Source organism: Littorina saxatilis, linkage group LG12 (genome assembly GCF_037325665.1).
Source record: "Littorina saxatilis isolate snail1 linkage group LG12, US_GU_Lsax_2.0, whole genome shotgun sequence".
NCBI lineage: Eukaryota > Metazoa > Mollusca > Gastropoda > Littorinimorpha > Littorinidae > Littorina > Littorina saxatilis.
The window spans coordinates 14,710,980-14,735,876 of NC_090256.1; the positions used below are offsets into that span (position 1 = coordinate 14,710,980).

The 24,897-nt window shown below is 41.4% G+C and overlaps 1 protein-coding gene across 1 annotated transcript; it reads left to right on the forward strand.

Annotated features, from left to right (window-relative positions):
- Positions 1-294: 294 nt before the first annotated feature.
- LOC138981315 (lanosterol 14-alpha demethylase-like) lies at positions 295-23,605 on the forward strand. The gene is made up of 11 exons (XM_070354188.1): positions 295-558; positions 1,185-1,286; positions 1,734-1,910; positions 2,512-2,638; positions 3,249-3,305; positions 4,577-4,694; positions 5,642-5,761; positions 7,240-7,369; positions 19,055-19,228; positions 20,315-20,424; positions 21,404-23,605. Exons 1-11 carry the CDS (start codon positions 436-438, stop codon positions 21,636-21,638), a joined length of 1,473 nt encoding a protein of 490 aa, XP_070210289.1. The 5' UTR covers positions 295-435; the 3' UTR covers positions 21,639-23,605.
- Positions 23,606-24,897: the final 1,292 nt, after the last annotated feature.

The window sequence follows — 24,897 nt, forward strand, 5'->3', positions numbered from 1 at the left end:
AGTTGTATTGGTACCAAAACTGAGTACCTTTGAATCGGCTGATTGAGTCCGAACACACAGCATATCGCCAGAGGAAGATGAACCAATGGAATTGCTTTGTTCATTTCGGCGATGCGTAGTAATATATTTTTGACGATTACTAAAGCTTTACAAATTATCTAATATTTATGTGAATTATAATTGGTTTATAATTAAGATGAAATTGATGAAACAAATATTACAACGTTTGTCCTTTTTGACAGCATTATGGAACCACCGCTGAAGAACTACTTAATGCGGAGTGTGTTCCTTCCGGCTGCGTTTAGGCACTGTCGTCTGCATGAGATAAACCGCAAATCAGGTGATGATATGTATAGATGTGTAGACGATTTTCATCGTTAATCTGGGTGATTGGGAACTGAATAATTGCAACTGAGTCTTCAATCGTAAAAGAAGATGACTTTCAAAGAAGAATCTGTTTTAGCAAGACAAGCAGGAGGCGCAACGTATGCACTAGCGAGTGCCGTTGTCATCTTGGCAGTTTCTTGGCTGATCGGCAAATGGAAGCATCGGTCAGAGGTAAAAGAAGCTTCGGGGTTCAGACATAATCTGAATTCTGAGCTATGAATTTAACACACTAATGTTCAAGATTACCATCTGTGTGTGTGTGTGTGTGTGTGTGTGTGTGTGTGTGTGTGTGTGTGTGTGTGTGTGTGTGTGTTTAAGTATGTGTGTGTCTGTCTGTCTCTGTCTCTGTCTCTCTCTCTCTCTCTCTCTCTCTCTCTCTCTATCTATCTATCTCTATCTATCTATCTATCTATCGATCTGCCGCTTTAAGAGACAGTTTTATTGTTGCGATTGAAAACAAAGTTGTAAAGGAGGGCCAGTACGATATGACGAGAATCCAAAATACTCTGAAATTGAAATCATGAAAATAGACACTATTTGTTCCTGTTTTTTTAAAAAAAAAATTTACATTTAGTCAATATTATAAATTATATCGCTTTACATACGACTTCTTTTCTTTTCTTTTGTGTGTGTGTGACTGTGAAATATGTGATGTTTTGTCATTTTGAGTTTGCAAACTGACAATGAACACAATCCATAAATTATACAAATATCAAGAAGTAACAAACTTGTACGTTGTTTTGGTTGTTGCTGTATCTCTGGTCTCTATATTTTATTTTTGTATTTGTATTTTTCAGGAGAATTTGCCACCACACATACCATCATCAATTCCATTCCTTGGCCAAGCAATCAGTTTTGGTCAAAACCCAATTGAGTTTCTGCTTGCAGCTTACCAGAAGGTTTGTTTTGATGTTAAATGGCTGACAGTTAAAATATTTTCAAGCAGACACGTATCGCAAGGGGCTAGAGTAATCAGATGCCTCATTACATTAACATCTGTTAGTTATATCTTCAAAAGCATTCAGAACAGTATCATTTTCTGAGAATGAATTTTCGCATTCTCATTGTTCAAAAGCATTGTGTTCAGAAGCATTGGATTTTGTGTATCAAACTCGTAAAGTGTTTCCTACACTGCATAAATGGAGATACTAACTACTAAGCAATTGGGAAAAAAACAAAATGTAGCAGACTGCAGAGGCATACAAACAAAATCAAAATGTGCTAATTTGTGACCTCATACACTTACAGGCTGCAGACTTGTTCACTGGTACTTGCCAAGCTGCGATGTGAGCAAAAATTACTGATGCTACAAATACATAAATCATTTTCACATTCTTTTCTTGCAGTATGGCCCTGTGTTCAGTTTTACCATGGTGGGCAAGACGTTCACGTACCTGATTGGTTCAGAATCTGCCGCACTATTCTTCAACAGCAGGAACGAGAATCTGAATGCAGAGGATGTGTACAGTCGCCTTACCACGCCTGTCTTTGGCAAAGGGGTGGCCTACGACTGCCCAAACTCTGTGAGTTTGTTGGTGTTCTGCACTAGGTTAGAGTTTGGACACTGCTGTCATAAACCATATTATTATATGTCTGCTGTGCATAACAGTTATAGGGAGCATGTCTGCTGCACACTGAAGTTATAGTGAGCATCTCAGCTGCACACGTACTATAGTCATAGTAATTTTGCTGCACACAGCAGTCATAGGGAGCATGTCAGCTGCACACTAAAGTGGTAGGGGGTATTTTTGCTGCACACTGCAGTTATAGGTAGCATGTTTGCTGCACACTACAGTTGTAGGGAGTATTTTTGCTGCACACTGCACATATACTTATAGGGAGCATGTACCTGCTGCACACTGCAGTTATAAACTTAGTTTCTGCTTGGCACTGCAGTTGCGGAAAGAGCTTTTGGCAAACGAGAGTGACTTGTCAGCAGCACCTACATGCTTAGTTATTGTAAAATCTGGAGACTGAGGAAGCATTATCTTTAAAAATATATCAGTATTTCTTCTTTTTTTGTTATCATAAAAAGGAATTGTTCCAATTATTTCAGAACTTTTTTTTTTCCATCACTTTGGCATTTGAAAATGTATTCCTGTTTTTTTCTCCCTTTTGTTTCAGTTGTTTTTGGAGCAGAAGAAAATGTTCAAAACAGGGCTGAACATTGCAAGGTTTAGAGAGCACGTGAACCTCATAGAAGAAGAGACAATCAACTACTTCAAGCGATGGGGCAAGAGTGGAGAAAAAAGTGAGTTAGCTCCCTTGTCAGTGAAATATTAAGTTGGTGAAATTCTACACAGCTGAGCTGGTGGTAAGTCAAAAGAAGCTTTACATTTTTTCAAGTTCTATTGTTCTGCTGCTGTAAATTCAGGACTGAGCTTGAAATATTTTGAAAAGTTTGTTGCTTGGGGTAAATTTAAAACACAGTTGTACACTGTATATGAACAAGCCTCAAGTAGTCTTTAACTTTAAGTGTTGATGTTTTTTTTTATCAAATTCTCAAAAATTATTTGATGCTACAATAAGATGTGCTCTGTCAAGCCTACCAGATGCCTGTACATGCAGGTGATATCAACAACATGTGTCCGGTTAAATTCAGGCTTTCCATGATAAAGTTGAATGTTGTTCGAAGAAAAATGTCTGTATTATCTTGTGTTCTAAAATCTGCCACCCATTAAGCAGAAGCAGAAGCGATTATGTATTTAAATTACTTGGAATTATCAAATGCAGTTTTGACTTCATAGTGGTAGTGATACAGTGTTTTGCACAAGCAGGAATTACATACTTCTTTTTCAGAGCGAGCGTTGCTTTGAGTTTGTTTTCATGATTTTGTTTTGTTTTGTTTTCCCTCTGAACAGATCTGTTTATGGCCATGTCAGAAGTGGTTATTCTTACCGCAAGTCGCTGTCTTCATGGTGAGTTGGGCAGTTTACATGTACTGCTATTGAGAACATTTTTCTTACGAAATGTGCTATAATGTAGAAAACTATTGCAACAAACAGCCACACACCATCAGTGAAAGAACATGAAGATTCTTCTTCTTCTTCGTCGTTCACTTAAAGAACATGAAGATAAATTGTAACAGTTGTGTGTGTGTGTCTGTGTGTTTGTGTGAGGGACACAGATTTTGTCGAACAAAGAACCACCACAGATAGGATGTTCTAACTGTTGAGTGCTATTTCTTGCTGTGAGCCATGAGATGGTGTTAATAGAAATACTTGTAGCTTGTCAGATGTGTGAATGGGATTATAAATCCAGAATCTTCAAGCTCAAAATTCTCATTTTTGACTAAACTACTAGTACTATGAATAAAATAAATAATGTGGCACTTTTCATGATCAAACTATTTTTTTTAAAGAAGGGCCCACCATGCAGCCCTGGTCCATAGTATACTCGCTTGGATAGTGTCTCTTGATGTGCGTCAGTGTGTGTCCCAACTGACCTCCCCAAGTCTCCTAAGCGGTTGAGCAAGTTATCAGCCTGATTTGCACACCATGTACCTTTAATTTCTATCTAAAGAGAGTGACGGTAAAAGATCTTATTGTGCAGTAAACAGTATGGTGACACAGTGTGCAGGAAAAGAAATCCGGGCCCAGCTGGATGAAGGCATGACAGATTAGCTTTACATATTATGCAGGGAAAGAGATCCGGGTCTAGCTGGATGAAAGCATGGCGTGATAGCTTTACATATTGTGCAGGGAAAAAGATCTGGGCCAAGCTGGATGAAAGCATGGCGTGATAGCTTTACATATTTTGCCGGAAAAGATATCCGGGTCTAGCTGGACGAAAGCATGGCATAATAGCTTTACATATTGTGCAGGGAAAGAGATCCGGGTCTAGCTGGACGAAAGCATGGCGTGATAGCTTTACATATTGTGCAGGGAAAGAGATCCGGGTCTAGCTGGATGAAAGCATGGCGTGATAGCTTTACATATTGTGCAGGGAAAGAGATTCGGGTCTAGCTGGATGAAAGCATGGCGTGATAGCTTTACATATTGTGCAGTTAAAGAGATCCGGGTCTAGCTGGACGAAAGCATGTCGTGATAGCTTTACATATTGTGCAGGGAAAGAGATCCGGGTCTAGCTGGATGAAAGCATGGCGTGATAGCTTTACATATTGTGCAGGGAAAGAGATCTGGGCCAAGCTGGATGAAAGCATGGTGTGATAGCTTTACATATTGTGCAGGGAAAGAGATCCGGGCCAAGCTGGATGAAAGCATGGCGCGCCTGTACATGGATCTTGACGGTGGGTTTACCCACGAGGCCTGGCTTCTCCCTGGATGGCTCCCCCTGCCCAGCTTCAGGTGACTTGTGACTGCATGGGACTTCATTGTGTATTTTGAAGAATTAAAAAAAAGAATGGATGTATCCTTTAATAAAAAAAATACTCAGGCCTGGGAATGATACACGTAAATACGATGAAGTCCTTTTCTAATTGTGTAAGAAAAGAGCCTCTGTGTGCCCTTAAAAATGCTTAAAACGCAACTTTTGCCCATCAGTACGCCCAAACCACTTTTACTCATTACCAGGCCCGATACTGCATTCCATTCATAAAACCTCCATGGTTAAACTGAAGGAACACACTCAAAATAAAATAAATATTGAGAGATGAACACTCAGCTTTAGTGAAGTTTGCTTCCTCCAAAAATGGCATGTGAGCAAGTGATGTCATAGTGTCAGAAATTAGGTCGCATAAGTGTCTGAGTGCATATGTTTTGTTTTGAACAGGGCAGTATCAAGTGAGTCAGCTTGGCTACTAGGGTCAGAGAAACAAATAAGTGAGGTTCTTATGCATTGTTTTCTCTCTCTCGCTTTTCAATTTTTGGAGGGTGTTGAATATGAGGCTACCGGTGGTAGTGATAGGGGGACGGTGTCGGAGGGCGGGGAGGCGGAAAGTTTGTACCTTTGGGTTATTCCTAGGATTTGATAACTAAATAGATTGGTACATGTCGCAGTGCGATCAAGTTTTGGTCAGAAAGTAGGAAATCATCGTTCTCTTGAAAATTATTCTACAAAGCTAGAGAAGCCAATATTTTGTTTTTAATTCGTATATATATATATATGTATGACAAAAGGTGAGTCATGTGAGCATTTGCTTTTCTGGTTGAATGCTTGGTTAGACAGAGTTAGACTATTTTTCTATTTTCATTGAAGACAGTTGGGTCTGACATAATGTATGATAAATCCCTTCATGTTTGGTACCTATGGTTATGTCTTGTGTTCATGATGAGTGGGATTTGCTGTGTTGCAGAAAAAGGGACAGGGCTCATCAGGAGGTGAAGCGCATTTTCTACGAGGTGATCCAGCAACGCCGCGACTCCAAGGAGCAAGAGGAAGACATGCTACAGACGCTGATTGACTCCACTTACAAGTAATGATCAGATCTAAACTTGACTCATTCCACTTACAAGTAATGATCAGATCTAAACTTGACTCATTCCATTTACAAGTAATGATCAGATCTAAACTTGACTCATTCCACTTACAAGTAATGATCAGATCTAAACTTGACTCATTCCACTTACAAGTAATGATCAGATCTAAACTTGACTCATTCCACTGACAAGTAATGATCAGATCTAAACTTGACTCATTCCACTTACAAGTAATGATCAGATCTTAACTTGACTCATTCCACTGACAAGTAATGATCAAATCTAAACTTGACTCATTCCATTTACAAGTAATGATCAGATCTAAACTTGACTCATTCCACTTACAAGTAATGATCAGATCTAAACTTGACTCATTCCACTTACAAGTAATGATCAAATCTAAACTTGACTCATTCCACTTACAAGTAATACTCAGATCTAAACTTGACTCATTCCACTTACAAGTAATGATCAGATCCAAACTTGACTCATTCCACTTACAAGTAATGATCAGATCCAAACTTGACTCATTCCACTTACAAGTAATACTCAGATCTAAACTTGACTCATTCCACTTACAAGTAATGATCAGATCCAAACTTGACTCATTCCACTTACAAGTAATGATCAGATCTAAACTGGACTCATTCCACTTACAAGTAATGATCAGATCTAAACTTGACTCATTCCGCTTACAAGTAATGATCAGATCTAAACTTGACTCATTCCGCTGACAAGTAATGATCAGATCTAAACTTGACTCATTCCACTTACAAGTAATGATCAGATCTAAACTTGACTCATTCCGCTGACAAGTAATGATCAGATCTAAACTTGACTCATTCCGCTTACAAGTAATACTCAGATCTAAACTTGACTCATTCCACTTACAAGTAATGATCAGATCTAAACTTGACTCATTCCACTTACAAGTAATGATCAGATCTAAACTTGACTCATTCCGCTGACAAGTAATGATCAGATCTAAACTTGACTCATTCCACTGACAAGTAATGATCAGATCCAAACTTGACTCATTCCACTTACAAGTAATGATCAGATCTAAACTGGACTCATTCCACTTACAAGTAATGATCAGATCTAAACTTGACTCATTCCACTTACAAGTAATGATCAGATCCAAACTGGACTCATTCCACTTACAAGTAATGATTAGATTCAAACTTGACTCATTCCACTTACAAGTAATGATCAGATCCAAACTTGGCTCATTCGACTTACAAGTAATGATCAGATCCAAACTTGACTCATTCCGCTGACAAGTAATGATCACGCAATCACTCATGCATGCACACATTCACACACACACACACACACACACACACACACACACACACACACACACACACACACACACACACACACACACACACACACACACACACACAATCTTAAGGCACTAGCTTGATGCAAGCGTCACATTCAAGGCTGTCACTGCACTGTTGTGTGGCAGGAGCGGCCGAAGCCTGACGGACGATGAGATAGCAGGGATGCTGATTGGTTTGCTGCTGGCCGGCCAGCACACCTCCTCCACCACCTCCACCTGGCTCCTTTTCTTCCTGGCTAAACACCAAGACATCCAGGTCAGTGCACGGTGTGCCATCCAGCAAAAGATACAGTGGAACCCCCCTAGTCTTCAAGAACCCCCAATTAAAAATAATATTAAAAATAATGATAATAATAACAGGACATTTTTAAGTGCCTAATCTATGGCTCTTGGCCCTTTACAAAAGAACATATACAAAATAGAACAATTAAATGTACAACCTACATAAAACAATCATACGGACAAAAATCACCACATGTACTATTCACACAATATTCATATATGCTATACACACTATATATACACACATACCCAGCGAACACTTTCAACAATTCTTCTTCTTCTTCTGCGTTCGTAGGCTGAAACTCCCAGGTACACTCGTGTTTTTGCACGAGTGGAATTTTACGTGTATGACCGTTTTTACCCCGCCATTTAGGCAGCCCTACGCCGCTTTCGGAGGAAACTTTCAACAATCATACTAACTTTAAGGGAGAGGAGTATGTGCAGACATGGAATGGAAAAGACATTAGGCCGGGTTGGTGTAATATTGTGTGAAAAAGACAAATTTCAACTGTTGTTTGAAAGAGCTGAGAGAGGTGCAGTGTCTGACAGAGAAAGGAAGAGAGCTCCCTTATAAGACCCTGTTTTCTGACTTTCTGTTCATACTCTCTGTAAATGTATCCCCCTTTTTACACCCCCGGTATAGGGGTGTGTATAGGTTTCACTCGATGTGTTTGTTTGTTTGTTTGTTTGTTTGTTTGTTTGTGTTCGCATATAGATCTCAAGAATGAACGGACCGATCGTCACCAAACTTGGTGAACAGGTTCTATACATTCCTGAGACGGTCCTTACAACTATTGGGACCAGTCAAACACACGGTTAGGGAGTTATTGGTGGATTAAGATTAAGAGTGACATATTAATGGTCAAAGGGAAATAACCATTCTCACTGCCACCAACCTCGACGTACCCTTTACGCGAATAAACATTCTGACTTCTGACTTCTGGCTTCTGACTTCTGACTTCTGACTTCTGACTTCAGACTTCAGACTTCTGACTTCAGACTTCTGACTTCTGACTTCAGACTTCAGACTTCTGACTTCTGACTTCTGACTTCTGGCTTCTGACTGTCTCTCTGTGTCTGTCTCTGTCTCTGTCTCTGTCTGTCTCTCTCTCTCTCTCTCTCTCTCTCTCTCTCTCTCTCTCTCTCTCTCTCTCTCTCTCTCTCTCTCCGCATGTAATAAAGTTCTGAGTTCTCTGACGGGGGTGTTTTTCCTACCTCGGAGGAATTTCTTGTTAAGACTATTTTTCAAGGCCTGATTTTCTCAGATTTGTGGAGGTCTTAAAAAAGGGGTTCCAGTGCAGTACACAGCATGTTTTTCTTGCTGCCAAATTTATATTAATGAAACTTATCATAAAGCAAAGATAACCATCTAAAACCTTGTTTATGTTGCCTTCAAAGTGTGTATAATTCAGAATGATTAGTCATTGTGTGTTGATCTGGGGGAGTTGGAACAAGGTTTGGGTCAAAATCAAGTCAGAAAATTACCACAGCGCTCTCTTCTCTCTTTGCAGTCTCTGAATTCTATATTAAAGATAGAGAAAATTAAAAAAACTCTGTATGATCAACAACATCCAAAACATCAATGAGACTAAAAATTTCATCAAAACACATGAGAACTTTTGTTCTGTGACTTTATGATGCGTCTCAAACGAATACAGTGAAGTGCACAAGTGTGCCATCTTTATCAGTGTGTGTGTGTGAAAATGTGTGTGTATGTGTGCATGCGGGTGTAAGTATGTGTACACGTGTGTTTGTGTGTGTGTTTATGATTGTGTATGCGCATGCATACGTGGGATTCATCGGCCAACCATCACATTTTCTTTCCCTTTTAACTTCCCTCACCACCCATCACACCCACAACCCTTTTCAAACACACACACACACACACACACACTCACCATCATCTTTACCCCTACTCCCCCCGGCCCTCCCCCCCCCCCCCCCCCTCCTCCCATTTTTAACATAAATGTTTTAACATAGAGGGGGAATCGAGACGAGGGTCGTGGTGTATGTGTGTGTGTGTGTCTGTCTATCTGTCTGTCTGTGCATGTGTGTGTGCAGAGCGCTTCGCAGTAAACTACTGGACCGATCTTTATGAAATTTTACATGAGAGTTCCTGGGTATGATATCCCCAGACTTTTTTTTCATTTTTTGGATAAATGTCTTTGATGACGTCATATCCGGCTTTTTGTAAAAGTTGAGGCGGCACTGTCACACCCTCATTTTTCAATAAAAATTGATTGAAATTTTGGCCAAGCAATCTTCGACGAAGGCCGGTATTGCATTTCAGCTTGGAGGTTTAGACTTTCTCTTAGACCGTCCACAGGTAGTCAAGGTGAACGGTTCATACTCTTGCTCAGCCACGCTGAACACAGGGGCACCCCAGGGGTGTGTGCTTTCTCCACTTTTATTCACACTTTTCACGAACGACTGTGTATCATCAGATCCATCTGTGCTGGTTCTGAAGTTTTCAGATGACACGACAGTTGAGGGGCTGATTTCCAACGATGATGAAAGTGTGTATAGAGAGGAGGTGGAACAGTTGGTTGGCTGGTGCTCTGACAACAACTTAGAGCTCAATGTCTCTAAAACCAAAGAAATGATTGTAGATTTTAGTAAGAACAAACTCGCACTCACCCCTTTAGAGATCAACGGTGTAAGTGTTGACCAGGTCGACTCCTTTAGATTTTTAGGCACAATCATCTCGAGCGACCTCACATGGGACAAAAACACAGAGCCCATTATCAAGAAGTGTCAGCAGAGGCTTCACTTCCTTAGACAGCTGAAGAAATTTAGACTGAACCAAGCCATCCAAAAGCAGTTCTATAGGGCCACTGTAGAAAGCATTCTGTGTTTTTCAGTCACCGTGTGGTTTAGCGGTTCCAGTGCTAGGAACAAGGAAGAGCTGGAGCGCATTGTCAGACAAGCGTCTCGTATTGTGGGTTGCGAACTTCCGTCAGTCGCCTCACTGTACAGCTCACGTTTAGCAAAGAGAGTTAGGGGTATAGTGGCAGACTCATCTCACCCAGCCAGCCATCTGTTCGAGCTCCTCCCGTCAGGCAAGCGCTTCCGCGCTCTGAAGAGCAGGACTTCTCGTTTCAGAAACAGTTTCTTTCCTGAGGCAGTCCTTGCGGCCTCAATGGTGGATCGTTCTTAATCTGTTAGATCTGTGATATGTGTCAGTTAAAGTTTTGAAATGGATCGAGTATCCTTAAATGAAATATCTTAATAGATGTAAGGGTTGTGTCCTGTGATTAACTGTGTTAGCATGTACTCGGATTTATTATATTGATGACTATATTTTTAGATATGATTTTTAGGGAATTCATTTATCTTTATCCATGCAACCTGGGATTGCTCCTGTCAAATTGGTGCTGGAAGAACAACCAGTCCGTTTTGAACTGTCTGGTTGGTGTGCGCACGTAGTAGGCTCAGTGGAATTGAACACTTTATCTGTACATAGTTGTTATGATATATGCGTGTGGAAGGAGTGTGAAGTTTTATGCATACACCATAACAAAATCCTGTGCTTTGCATTTGGTAAATAAACTGTTTGACTTGACTTGACTTGAAAAATTAATCAATGACTTTGGTCATTAAAAATCTGAAAATTGTAATTAAAATTATTTTTTTTATAAAATGATCCAAACTTACGTTCATCTTATTCTTCATCATTTTCTGATTCCAAAAACATATAAATATGTTATATTCGGATTAAAAAAGAGCTCTGAAAATTAAAAATATAAAAATTATTATTAAAATAAAATTTCCGAAATCGATTTAAAAACAATTTCATCTTATTCCTTGTCGGTTCCTGATTCCAAAAACATATAAATATGATATGTTTGGATTAAAAACACGCTCAGAAAGTTAAAACGAAGAGAGGCACAGAAAAGCGTGCTATGCAGCACAGCGCAACCACTACCGCGCTAAACAGGCTCGTTAATTTCACTGCCTTTTGCACGAGCGGCGGACTACGGTCATTGTGAAAAAATGCAGTGCGTTCAGTTTCATTCTGTGAGTTCCACAGCTTGACTAAATGTAGTAATTTTGTCTTACGCGACTTGTTTTATTTCCAGTTTTTGAACACACAATTTATTCTTATCTTATGTTCTTGCCTTGTCTGTCCTTAATTAATCTTTATTTTATTGTAAAATCAACCTTGTATTCACTGTGACCAAGATCCACTTCGATTATGTTTCATTCTATGATTCTATGATTCCTTTCCTTTGTTTGTTAATGTCTTCTGTTCCCAGAACAGCCTCCCTTGCTCATCTTTCCGTTTGTTTTGGTTGGTGAATAGTTAAATCTGTAGTTCTTCTTTCTGTTATGTTGTCTGTCTTCTGTTTTTTGTGTTTGTGTATGTGCCTGAAGAACTCTAGGGTTGAAACGTTGCTGTTATTAGTGCCGTATTCTTCGTTCACACGTGACGTGAGTACAGTATTTTTTTTGTCTTTTTATTTCATATATTTGCAATATGCTCAGCCACACCCCATCCCCACAATATTTCTCGCAAAAATCCAACTAATTTTGTAGATCTTCCCCATGCAGCATCCCGAGCCTGACTTAACCCTGAGCCCACCCCCTCAAATAATAATGTAGTGCGGGAGTGCGTGAGTGTGTGTGTGTGTGTGTGTGTGTGTGTGTTAAATTGTATGTTGTTAGTCTTAAACTGTCTTGATGTTGTTGCTTTTGCATATGTATTTTGCTTGTCGATTTTTTCTCCGTTGTTTTCCCTTCTACAGTTCCCCGTATCGTTCGCCAAACCAAATATCATATTGCTTTTTAAGAGCACGTCTATAAGCTTTGCTTGTTGTGCTCCATTTATTAATTGATTGGATGCGGCTTTGTTGTATGTAATTTTGCTGAATAAAATTGTTTAAACCAAATAATAATAAGGGGAAGGAAAAAGCTGACAGCTGAGGGGAGAGGATGTTAACCGTAAAAGACACAGTCCTTCTTGTGATAATAGTTTGATTCACCATCTCAGATCTTGTCAGGCTTTTACATAGAATATGGCCATCCCTCCACTTGCTCACATACAACAAATCAACATCCTTGGTTCTCTCTGTGCAGAGTGACATTTGGTTGATGAATCTGTTTCACAGATTGCCACCAGTTTTAGTTAGGAAATCAGTCCGTACAAAATTCCCACTCTGCACACACAGCACCGAAGTTGTGGATATTGTTTATACGTGTCCGGGTGGAAGGATGTTCTTATCCCACGTAAATAGCCTGGCCAGTTCTGAGATGATGAGTCCAACTGTCATCCCGAGAAGGACTGTGTCTTAATGGTTAACCTTGACGCCAAAGACCGGCCACGTACTTAGTCCAATATACGTCAAAATCATAACCAGTTATCATTTTTTCCATCAGCACAGACATGACAATCATAACTACACTTATCATTTCTTGTCACCTGCCAGCCATACACCACAGCCAGCACAACATACGTACGTACAAAACACCATTTCTTGTCACCTGCCAGGCTTACACCACAACCAGCACCACATACGCACGTACAAAACATCATTTCAGTTCTGAGATTGTGAGCCGAACTTTTGTCCCGAGAAGGACTGTGCCTTTTACTGTTATATTACGCAAGAACCATTGAAACACTGACGTCGTTGAAGTTGTGCGGGCATCACAAGCATTTCAAGAACATTAGCCTCATGCTGTCGTAGCTTATCTGATGATTCGCGGTTATTCTATCTCTGAAGGCAACAAGCAAGCGATTTGGATGAGTGGCCCCGTGGTTAGCAACGTACATACCGCAAAGTGGTCTTTGTCCAGAGCAATTACGATTGCAATCAATGTCTGAGTTTAGGGCAGCTTAGCCTTACCTGCTAATAATACATGCGTACGTTAACGTGCGGTGTCCGGGATGTAAAACTGTGCAAACAAGTTTAAACAACTTTCGCCTTGATGGAAGTGTCCATAAATGCGGGCACCTGTAATCAGTGTCATTTGGACTGGCTGCTACCTGTTGTCATTTGGACTGGCTGCTACCTGTTGTCATTTGGACTGGCTGCTACCTGTTGTCATTTGGACTGGCTGCTACCTGTTGTCATTTGGACTGGCTGCTACCTGTTGTGATTGGCTTTGTTTCTTCTTGGTGGCCAAACACATTATTGCGACAACGTTCGAACCCCAACTTCAAACATTCATTCCCGCGTCGACGGGCGAAGTGGCGCAGTGGTAAGACGTCGGCCTCCTAATCGGGAGGTCGTGAGTTCGAATCCCGGTCGCTGCCGCCTGGTGGGTGGAGATTTTTCAGATCTCCCAGGTCAACTTATGTGCAGACCTGCTTGTGACTTAACCCCCTTCGTGTGTACACGCAAGCACAAGACCAAGTGCGCACAGAAAAGATCCTGTAATCCATGTCGGAGTTCGGTGGGTTATGAAAACACGAAAAAACAGCATGCCTACCCAACGAAAGCGGAGTGAAGCTGACTATGCTCTCAGAGTATAGTGTGGGGAACCCAAATGGGCAAACGAGCTCACACGTCACCAGAATTTCTGGAACGCTGAAGAAGAATTCCCGCGTCATTGTATTCAAACTCTCTATGCTATCTAAGGAATTTGACTTGACCATCCGGCACATTTTTAGGATCAAGATTGTTTCTACAATGGTCACGTGATCGCCGCTCAAATAAGGGTTACCAATTAAAAAATCGACGAAAATTCAGAAGAGACACAACTAAGAAATGTGTACATACGAGGAGAAAATAATGATCTATTCGGAACAGCGTGTTTTGTTTAGTTATCTTGCGTATTTCTTGTGTTATGCCATTCCTTCTGATGCAGGTGTCGATCGCATGAATGGTCAAAAACGGGAAGTTTTTTTCGTCGATTTTGAGGGGTACCATGAAAAAAGCGCTGTATTTCAGCAAGGACTGGGTTGATTGCTCTGAAACTTTCAGGGTCTTATGCCTACATACGAGACTTACTTCAGGTAAAATGTTTTGCACAGTTTGGTTAACTAGACGATGTCGGGGGCTGTGGCCACCACGTGAACACTTCTATTAAGGCCGCACAAGAAACGTGCTAATCGGCGCTAAGTATAGCGTTAACCGTGCAGTGTGCGTGATGAAGTAAAACCAGACAATCTCGGGGATTGTGTCCATAAATAGCAGAACAATTGTTAGAGCAGTGAACTTGTGATCCTCGGGTCACAGGTTAGAATCCAGGCCAGGGCGGACACTGTCATGTGACACAATTTGATGTGATGACTCAAAGACGGTATCCATTTCCCACTCTGTGTCAACCAGGGCTGGACCAGTGGGGTTTCGGGTTCCTGAACCCCCCCCCCTCCACCCCCACCGTGGACGAACAAATTAACTTAGAAGTTTTCTCGAATGTTCTTGAAGATAGACCTTTAAAACTTACAGTTCAGGGTTTGATGATCTTGATCCCGACATGACGCACTGACATCTGGCGTCGTCAAATTTAAAGATGACAGCAAGGTCATGTTCGTGTAAAAATATGGAAAATGGTCAATTTCTTGAACGTTTTTAAAGCTAAAGCTTTGAAATTTCAAGTACTTTTTGGGTTTGATGACCTCGAAATATTACCTAAGTCCGGTTGACCTGCCATAAGTTTCAACGTCACAATGGGCTAACATTTCGATCAACAACAACACTTGAAAGTCTTGAACGTTTGTGAAGCTAGATATCTTTGGGACTTCCACGCTTCTAGGGGTGAATTCTGGACAAGTTTGGAACAGGAAAGCTCCTCAAAATTAGTGTTTGAGTCCACTGTCTCAGAATCTCTTCTCTGACCTTACGTTGGTGTTCACGGCACATCTTCTTTCTGTCTGTCAGACTCGTGTATGCCAGTCCTGTCGCTGTCTCTAGTCCTGCCATTAAACATTCTGTTTAGGTAACTTTCTTTCATATGAGAGAAGAATATATTTTCACGGCGCTTGATATATGTAAGAGAGGCTTAACGGTGGCTTCCTCTTCGTCTAGACTACCACGAACACTACCGCAGATCAAATTTCAAGGTCAAAGATGGGTCATGTTCGAGCAAGTAAAAACTACTAAATGAAATTGCCACGTTCTTCAACGTTTATGAAGCGAGAGCTTTGAAACTTCACACAGCCCTATGGTGTGGTGGCTCGCAGGCATGACCCAAATGTGGTTGACCCTTGTCCGTTTATTCGTACTGAGCATGTTTGTGCAAATCGTCGTGGCATTACGAACGGTAATTCTGAATTATACACTAAGGCGGTAATGCTGACCCAAGCTGCTGCTACTGAGCACGACAAGCACATCTTATTCACATGTAAGTCCAAACACATTATTTTCTCGGAGTGACCCCGATAATTACCACCATGCCGTTGAATAATGACCAGGCTCCGTTGTGCTTAGAACACCCACCAGGACTTGGCCTTCTTTTGTTGGCTGCTCACTGCGAACGTTGCTGGAATTATGCGGTCTTTTCATTGAAGTATTAAGACATGGCGTTGATGAGATAGCGATGCCGGAGCTTGCCGTGGTTATTATCCACTAGGTTATATATAGCATGGTATTATCACGTTGGCCGCCTCTCTCAGCTGAGTGGCCGGGAGACCATCCCCTCTGTGTTCGCACAGACTCCCAGCTGACTGTTATCAACCTTGACGCTTTTACCTCTCCTGACTAGCAGCGGGGAACCTTTTTTTTCGTTGCTGTCTGTCATTCCATCCGCACATCGGATGTTCATTTTGTCTAAAGATTGTCCAACTACATGAATGGGAGCTTTTGTTATGCAAGTATCATTGTGTGTGGCTTGTGCCTATAGAAATTACGTTTCTACGGTCAAGAATCATATCTAGAACAAAAAAGTTAGTTTAAAGACATATGACACCGATTGACCCCAAAACCCCCCGCGAGTTCGGGGGAAGAATTTACCCGATGCTCCCCAGCATGTCGTAAGAGGCGACTAACGGATTCTGTTTCTCCTTTTACCCTTGTTAAGTGTTTCTTGTATAGAATATAGTCAATGTTTGTAAAGATTTTAGTCAAGCAGTATGTAAGAAATGTTAAGTCCTTTGTACTGGAAACTTGCATTCTCCCAGTAAGGTAATATATTGTACTACGTTGCAAGCCCCTGGAGCAATTTTTTGATTAGTGCTTTTGTGAACAAGAAACAATTAACAAGTGGCTCTATCCCATCTCCCCCCTTTCCCCGTCGCGATATAACCTTCGTGGTTGAAAACGACGTTTAAACACCAAATAAAGAAAGAATTGACCCCAAAAATCGACTGCGCTAATAATAGATTGCCTGTGATATTTTCAGAGTGTGTTGAAACAAGTGTAAAATAAATGAGAGAAATCTATTTTATGGTGACATGCCAAGCATCCTGTAAACGAGGGTTTGGTTGTTGGATTGGGTATCTGACCAATTAATTACAATACCAGAACCTGTTTTTTAAGTGATGTAAAACCTGGTATGCGTTTGTTATAATGACGTGTTTTTATTTGAATTACTGTCTCGTGTCTTTCCGATACGGCTGATAACAGCAAGAATACATGACGTTTTTGTAGACTAAAATTAGATCCCTTTCTCAATTTACAAAAACATACTTCCTTAATTAACTGCACGATTTACAACAACAAAAATGGACACTATGCAAAGCAGAGTCTACACAATTACCTATTGAACGAAGATGTTTTTAAATTAACCGCACATGTTTGCATCTGTAAGAAACACGTGCCAATTGCCCCGTTTTGAAATAATGGCATCAGAAATGGTAAACGTGATCGTACTCTGACAAATAGGCATGTTGAGTGATAAGTAAGCGCTGTTTCAAAGAGTTCACAATCCCCGATTGTCAAAAAATAGATATTAATGTACCTTTATAAAGTAAAAACTATGGTACTATGGTGAAACTAAAGTTGGCCAAAAAATTATTGCAACAATTTTCGCACGCTAAGAAAAGCATTAAAACGCAATTTATTTTAGTTCAACTTTATATGCCCATAAAGGTAATTATGTCAGCTGTACTTTCTTTCATTCATCACTTTCATTACTTTATTGTCCCATCGCTGGGAAATTCGGGTCGCTTCCTCCCAGTGGAAAGCTAGCAGCAACGGAGTCGCGCTACCCAGGTGTCTGCGTATTTAGGTGTATTCAGCCACCTGCACTTATGGCAGAATGACCAAGGTCTTTTACGTGCCATTGTGATGACACGGGGGTGGGACATGGCTTCCGTCTCTGGGTCTGCACATAAAGTTGACCCGTGTCCGTCCCGGCCCGAATTCGAACCTGCGACCTTCCGATCACAAGTCCAGTGCTCTACCATCTGAGCTACCGGGCCCCCTATACATATCATTTGTCCGATTGATGGTACTTTGTATAGGCATCCCGTGACAGCCTGTCAAACAAGGTCACCCCTAAAATCGACCTGACAAAAACCATAGCCCCGTATTTCAAAATCTGCAAAAAATCAGAATATGCACAAACCAAACACTTCTAACAACCATTGGAAAGGCCGTTCAAATTGCTGTTCAGAACATTTTGTTTTGTATCTGACTGCTTTAGTCTTTATGTAGACTTTTGTAAAAGGCGGTAGGTGTCAACCGTTTCAGAGGCCAAACAAGGCACGTTTTGCGGCCATTTTTGAGGGGGTCCTCCGGCCAAAGAGCCATATCTGCTCAAGTTCTCAATGATTTCCTTTGGAAATTTCAGAAGTTATTACCAATAGGCTGACCAAAATTTGTGTTGCTTTTTGCGAATGTTTATACTTAGCGTGTTGTATTAAGTAACTTTTCCGAAAGAACTAAACAAATATTCATATTAATTCAGGGTTTTAGGTTAAAAAATCGTGACTTTGCATGCTAAGCAAAAACTGGATGAGGCAATAGGTGCCAAAGTTTGAGGCAGATCCGAGTGCTGGTTTACATTTGCTGGAGATGGGAACACGCATGTAAAAATTATCGATCACTGTCAGTGGTACTGAGTACACTACCCATGGAGACTAACAGTCCTGGGCCTGTGCTTACCAGCCTGTCTCGGATCTCTGTGGTCTCGGATCGCTGTGCTCGCTGTGTTGCGCTTTTGTGACCCGCAGCGAAGGAAGCACAGGCCAAGGACAGTTTATCTCCACAGCTACTGTACGCATTACCAAGGACGGTGATCGATACATTTTCTTGCGCGTTCCCATCTCCACCTTTTCGAGCATATAAAGTTCAACTAAAATGAATTGCGTTTTAATGCTTTTCTTAGCGTTCGAAAATTGTTGCAATAATATTTTGGCCAAGATTATTTGCACGAGGACGTAAACGTGCGCGCGTGTGTGTGTGTACATGTACTAAAACACATAAAACACGTGTGTGTCTCTCTCTCTTTCTCTCCACAGATTTGAATCGCACAAAGAGCTACAGAGTTCGGTTTGGGGGTTGAATAGATGACAATACACACGAGGAATGCCTTAGAAATAGTGATAGAGAGTTCTATTTTTCAAATGTAAATGCTGTGTTGGGTATTCGTTCGTAAAAGACCTCGGTCATTCTGCCATAAATGCATGTGGCTGATTACACCTAAACACGCACACACCTGGGTAGCGCGACTCTGTTGCTGCTAGCTTTCTACTGGGAGGAAGCGACCCGAATTTCCCAAGCATTGGGTACAGTAAATGAAATGTGTTGTTGCACGTGCTGTCTGTGTGTTGCAGGAGGCGGTGGTGGCGGAGCAGCGCCGTGTGTGCGGGGTCAGCGAGGGCGAGGAGTGGCCGGAGCTGGACTACGACGCGGTCAAGGACATGCAGCTGCTTGACCGCTGTCTGAAGGAGACGCTGCGCCTGCGACCCCCCATCATGACCATGATGCGCATGTGCAAAACCCCTCAGGTCAGTTGAAGTCAGTGTGTTTTGTTGTCATTACAAAGTAGTCCTACCACTGTTGACCGTGATAACTGGACAGCTGAATTTCAGTTCAGCTAGTTAAACACGCAAACTATGTTATTTCTTATGTGTTATTTAATTATTTATGGTTGCTTTACGACTGTGTTATGGTTGCTGTTTGTTATTACGTGTTATAACTTCTGTGTGTTATGACGTTTTATAACTGCTGTGTGTTATGGCGCTTTATAAATGCTGAGTGTTATGGCGTTTTATAACTGCTGTGTGTTATGACGTTTTATAACTGCTGTGTGTTATGACGTTTTATAACTGCTGTGTGTTATGACGTTTTATAACTGCTGTGTGTTATGACGTTTTATAACTGCTGTGTGTTATGACATTTTATGACTGCTGAGTGTTATGTCGTTTTATAACTGCTGTGTGTTATGACGTTTTATAACTGCTGTGTGTTATGACGTTTTATAACTGCTGTGTGTTATGACGTTTTATAACTGCTGTGTGTTATGACGTTTTATAACTGCTGAGTGTTATGACGTTTTATGACTGCTGTGTGTTGTGATGTTTTATGACGGCTTTGTTTCATGATTGCTGTGTGTGTTATGATTGCTGTGTGTGTAACGATTGCTTTGCGTTATGACGTTTTATAACTGGTGTGCGTTATGACGTGTTATGACTGGTGTGCGTTATATGACGTGTTATAACTGGTGTGCGTTAGGGGGCCCGGGTAGCGCAGGTGGTAGAGCACTGGACTTGTGATCGAAAGGTCGCTGGTTCGAATCCGGGCCGGGACGGACACGGGTCAACTTTATGTGCAGACCCAGAGACGGTATCCATCTCCCACCCCCGTGTCACCACAATGGCACGTTAAAGATCTTGGTCATTCTACCATAAGTGCAGATGGCTGATACCACCTAAACACGCATACATCAAAAGCCGTGAGGGCGTAAAAACTCGAATCGTATAAACCAATTCATGTCCAATATAGGCAATTAGGACCTGACGAACAATAAGCCCCTTAAAATTTACTTTTTACGTGTTATTACTGATGTCCGTTATGACGTGTGTATGCAACAGACGCTGATGGGCTACACCATCCCCCCCGGTCACCAGGTGTGCGTGTCCCCCACCACCAACCATCGCCTGCCCGACACGTGGAAAGACATCCACACCTTTATGCCAGATAGGTAAGGGGCGCGCTTTGCCTGTGTCTGCGGTGTTTCAAGCTCTCTCTCTCTCTCTCTCTCTCTCTCTCTCTCTCTCTCTCTCTCTCTCTCTCTCTCTCCTCTCACTCCTCTCTCTCTCTCTCTCTCTCTCTCTCTCTCTCTCTCTCTCTCTCTCTCTCTCTTTCTCTCTCTCTCTCTCTCATATCTACACATCCCATACTGTGAGTTGTTCCAACATATTTGCCAGACGGTCCCTCGGGGATTTATCTCTTGTCACTTTCCCTGGACGAAGACTCTTTTTACATTCGGTCAAGTAATGACTGAAACTTTAAAGAGAGCAAGGTATACCGATGTACGTCTGTCTGTCTCTCATTTCTCAAAAAACGGATTGTTATGAAACTTGGTACAGACATTTTTGAGAGTATTTGCATGAAACGTTTTTCGCCGATTGTTGATAAGGCTATTGGATGACGTCATATTTAACCGTTTGCAAAAGTTGAAGCGGTACTATCACGGCTACATTTTGTCATCAATGTGTTTGCATTTTTCGTTGCATGATTTTTGACTTAGTGCAAACTATGGGATTGTATTTCAGCTTGGTATCCTTAAAAGATCGTTTATGAAATGTTCACTCAAAATATGGGTTAGGGTTAGCCGATTTTGTCGATTTCCTAAACGTCGATATTTGAATCACAAAGTTGATATCGTTGTATTCTGTATTGCCTCATGTATCCAACAATATATAGTTGTGTTGTGTTCGATTGAAAAATGGGCGTAAAATGAAGAAAACCGTTAAATAATGATTTTCTTTATTGTTGGAAGAAGACACATAAAATTATCATTTCTCTTTTCATTATCATTTGCTGATTCCAAAAATATATATATTTTATGGTGTTTGGCGATGAAAATGTCCTTTAAATGCAGAGCATGACGATGTTAAGAGTGTGACAATAACGTGTAACGCAAAACGTAACAATAACATGTGATTATGGCTGTGCAGGTTTCTGGATGGCGACGTGGCCAACAGCGAGAAGTTTGCCTACGTGCCGTTCGGGGCTGGGCGCCACCGGTGTATCGGCGAGTCGTTCGCTTACGTGCAGATCAAGACTCTGGTATCCACTCTGCTCAGGTCCTACCGCCTGGACCTCGTGGACGGCTACTTCCCCGAGGTGGACTTCACCACCATGATACACACGCCCAAACGGCCCATCATCAGATACTCCCCGAGGACCTAAAACTGTCGCTAATACGCTGCACTTCCAAAATAATGGCCCATACAACTACACTCTCACATAGAACTACACTCACAAACGGCCTGTAAAGCTACACTCCCTAACGTTTTATAGAACTACAGTCCCAAACGTCCCATTGAGCTATGCTGACTAACGTTCCATAGAACTACATTCTCTAACGTCCCATACAACTACTCTCTCTAAAGTTCCATACAGCTACACTGACTGACGTCCCATACAAATACACTCCCAAACTTCCCATACAACTACACCCAAACGTCCCAAACAACTTCACTCCCAAACGTCCCATACAACATCACTCCAACACGTACCATACACATATCAAATCAGTGGAGCCGAGTTTCCTTCTTTGGCCCATGCATTAGGATTCAGCAAGCTGTATATATACAAGATGTCAACAACCACCACTGATATAGCAGTATCCCTTCCTTATTAGCCCTCAAGCAATCCATTTAGGGAAAGCTGATGACAAGCCCTCTGCTGCCTTTCCGAGCTCTAAAACATCGCAGAACACAACCCTTGGCAGGAGTGTTTATGTTATCGCTCGGCCAGGAAAGAACAAATTTGCAAGCAAGACAAGGAAGAGAAATGAATTTCTGGCTGAAAATGTGCACAGTTAAGAAGTCACACACTGAGTCAGTTTAGTAGAAAGAGACATAGTCAGTACTATCAGGGCTGCTTAATAATAATACACACATTTTAAATCATCAGAATACACTCTCTGCAATCTTCTATACTGATTGCACAAAGAAACATTCAATGCGGAAGAAATCAGTTAAATACTGCTGTTTCCTACATGTCGAACCGGTACATAAGAATCACATTACACCGCCAACCGAAAGACCAAACTTGTCAAAGTTTTGTAAGTGAACACTACATCTTACAAGCAACAAAATATGCATGTTAGTGCATTTACACCTCCAGCATACATACAGATTAAACTTATTACGCTTAAAACAATATTTATGCTGTTTTCAAGAAAAAAAAGTGAGTGTGGTTTAAGCTTTTTGAATATTCCGCGCAAATTTCGATGCTCCGCCTTGCAAGGTCACGGCGGCCGCTAGCTGCTGAAATCTGTGGCACCATGCATAGGCGGTAAAGGCGCCTTCCTGTAACATTTACGTGGTTTTAAGTGTGTTTAACATTTCTCAGTTCCTGGAGCCCTTGCAATGATTATAATGATGACAAGAAGCAGAAGTTTCAAAGTAGTGTTACAAAATGTGGTTGTCTTGAAACAATTAACACAGGGTTTTTTCCATGTTGAGTGCAGCTGAGAATAGTTCTGTGTGAACTCAGTTATGCTGGTCCGCAGTAACCGAGCCGCTACTGTCGGAACTCGCGATAAAAGATAGGCCTAACCACAAAAAACACAATCGGCACTTTCTTGAAAAATCTTCCTTAATCTATTGGTATATATATGATATTACACTGACTAACCTTTTCATCTAAACCCTAGTTCGTCTTTACAAATGAATGTATTTTCTACTTTTGACGAGAAAAAAATAAAATGTATTCAGCTAGAGCCTATGCTTTCTTACTGCTGGGTCGGTGTCTGTAGCAGACGATACTTTGCCGCTCTGACAGAGAAACTGAATACAAGTCTAGAGTAAAGATAATGCAATGAACTTCGATATTTATCAACAGAGACAAAAGGTTCCTTTGGATATGCTTTCAAATAGAGATATTATATTCAGCAAGTATTTGTGTTGTTGAGTCAGTAGTGCATGATAACAGAGATATAATATAGCCTACATTGATCAGTCATCTAAGTTATGTCTGATCACTGATGATAAGTTGGAACTCCATTTTGACAATTTTAACACAGATGCATATATTTTCGGGAAAGTGGGTGAAACACTGTACACTTTTCTTGGCAGTGCGGCGGATCTATCCAATTATAATTAAATTCCAATCTTTAATCCCCCCCCCCCCCCCCCCCGGGCCTCTCTCCGGCTGCTGTTTCTAAAATCATCTTCTTTTATTTTGTTAATCTGTTTGGGGGGCTGGGGAGGAGGGGGGGGGATTGTGTGCTTAACAGATTGCTATTTAACCTGTGTTACGGCCACTTCAGTGAATGCAACTCGGTTCATCCATACTGTGGCATACATAATCCCGTTTATTTAAGACGGAAGCACGTGACCATCCTGGCAATACTCTCTAGATAGATAAAAGAAAGTGTTAGCAGATTATATTTCACAGTTTTGGTTTTAATCAATAAGTGCTTGAAGCGATTTTAAATTAGCATAATGATTGACCTTGCTAAAATGTGCAACTGAGATACTTTATCGAAGTTTTTAATACAACATTTTGATGCAGTCATGGCAACGCGTATGCTTCAAAATGTCGTCTGCAAAACCCCCACATACATAGCAAAAAAGCTCTGGTCTTCGCTTTGCAGACTTCTCCAAGAGTTTTTACTGAGACTCGGTTCCGAGATTCTGAATTATAAACAGTGGCCACCAGAGATAAACAACGCCAACTCGCCTGCAGGCTAGCGGCGAAAGACAAACCGTTTAACGCTTGACGAGCAGGGGCTAGTGTTTTGTCAGCACACGCTAAACAAAACAAGGCAGCTATAACACAGGACTGTGAGCTCTAATACTGAATTCGCCTCCACTGTTTTGATATGAATACACTCCCAAACTTCCCATTCAACTGCACTATCTAATGTCCCATAGAGCTACACCCAAACGTCCCATACAACTACACTCCCAAACGTCCCATACAAGTACACTCCCAAACGTCCCATACAAGTACACTCCCGAACGTCCCATACAAGTACACCCACACGTCCCATACAACTACACCCAAACGTCCCATACAACATCACTCCCAAACGTCCCATACAACTTCACTCCCAAACGTCCCATACAACTTCACTCCCAAACGTCCCATACAACATCACTCCCAAACGTCCCATACAACTTCACTCCCAAACGTCCCATACAACATCACACCCAAACGTCCCATACAACTACACTCCCAAACGTCCCATACAACATCACTCCCAAACTTCCCATACAACTACACCCAAACGTCCCATACAACTTCACTCCCAAACGTCCCATACAAGTACACCCAAACGTCCCATACAACTACACCCAAACGTCCCATACAACTACACCGCCCAAACGTCCCATACAACTACACCCAAACGTCCCATACAACTACACCCAAACGTCCCATACAACTACACCCAAACGTCCCATACAACTACACTCCCAGACGTCTAATAGATCTA

What these genes read in the sequence shown, in the direction of transcription:
- LOC138981315 (XM_070354188.1), top strand. Translation starts at nt 436, where the DNA reads ATGACTTTCAAAGAAGAATCTGTTTTAGCAAGACAAGCAGGAGGCGCA. An exon ending in AATGGAAGCATCGGTCAGAG is followed by an intron (nt 559 to 1,184) that starts GTAAAAGAAGCT and finishes TGTATTTTTCAG; the next exon opens with GAGAATTTGCCACCACACAT. An exon ending in CTCCCCCTGCCCAGCTTCAG is followed by an intron (nt 4,695 to 5,641) that starts GTGACTTGTGAC and finishes GCTGTGTTGCAG; the next exon opens with AAAAAGGGACAGGGCTCATC.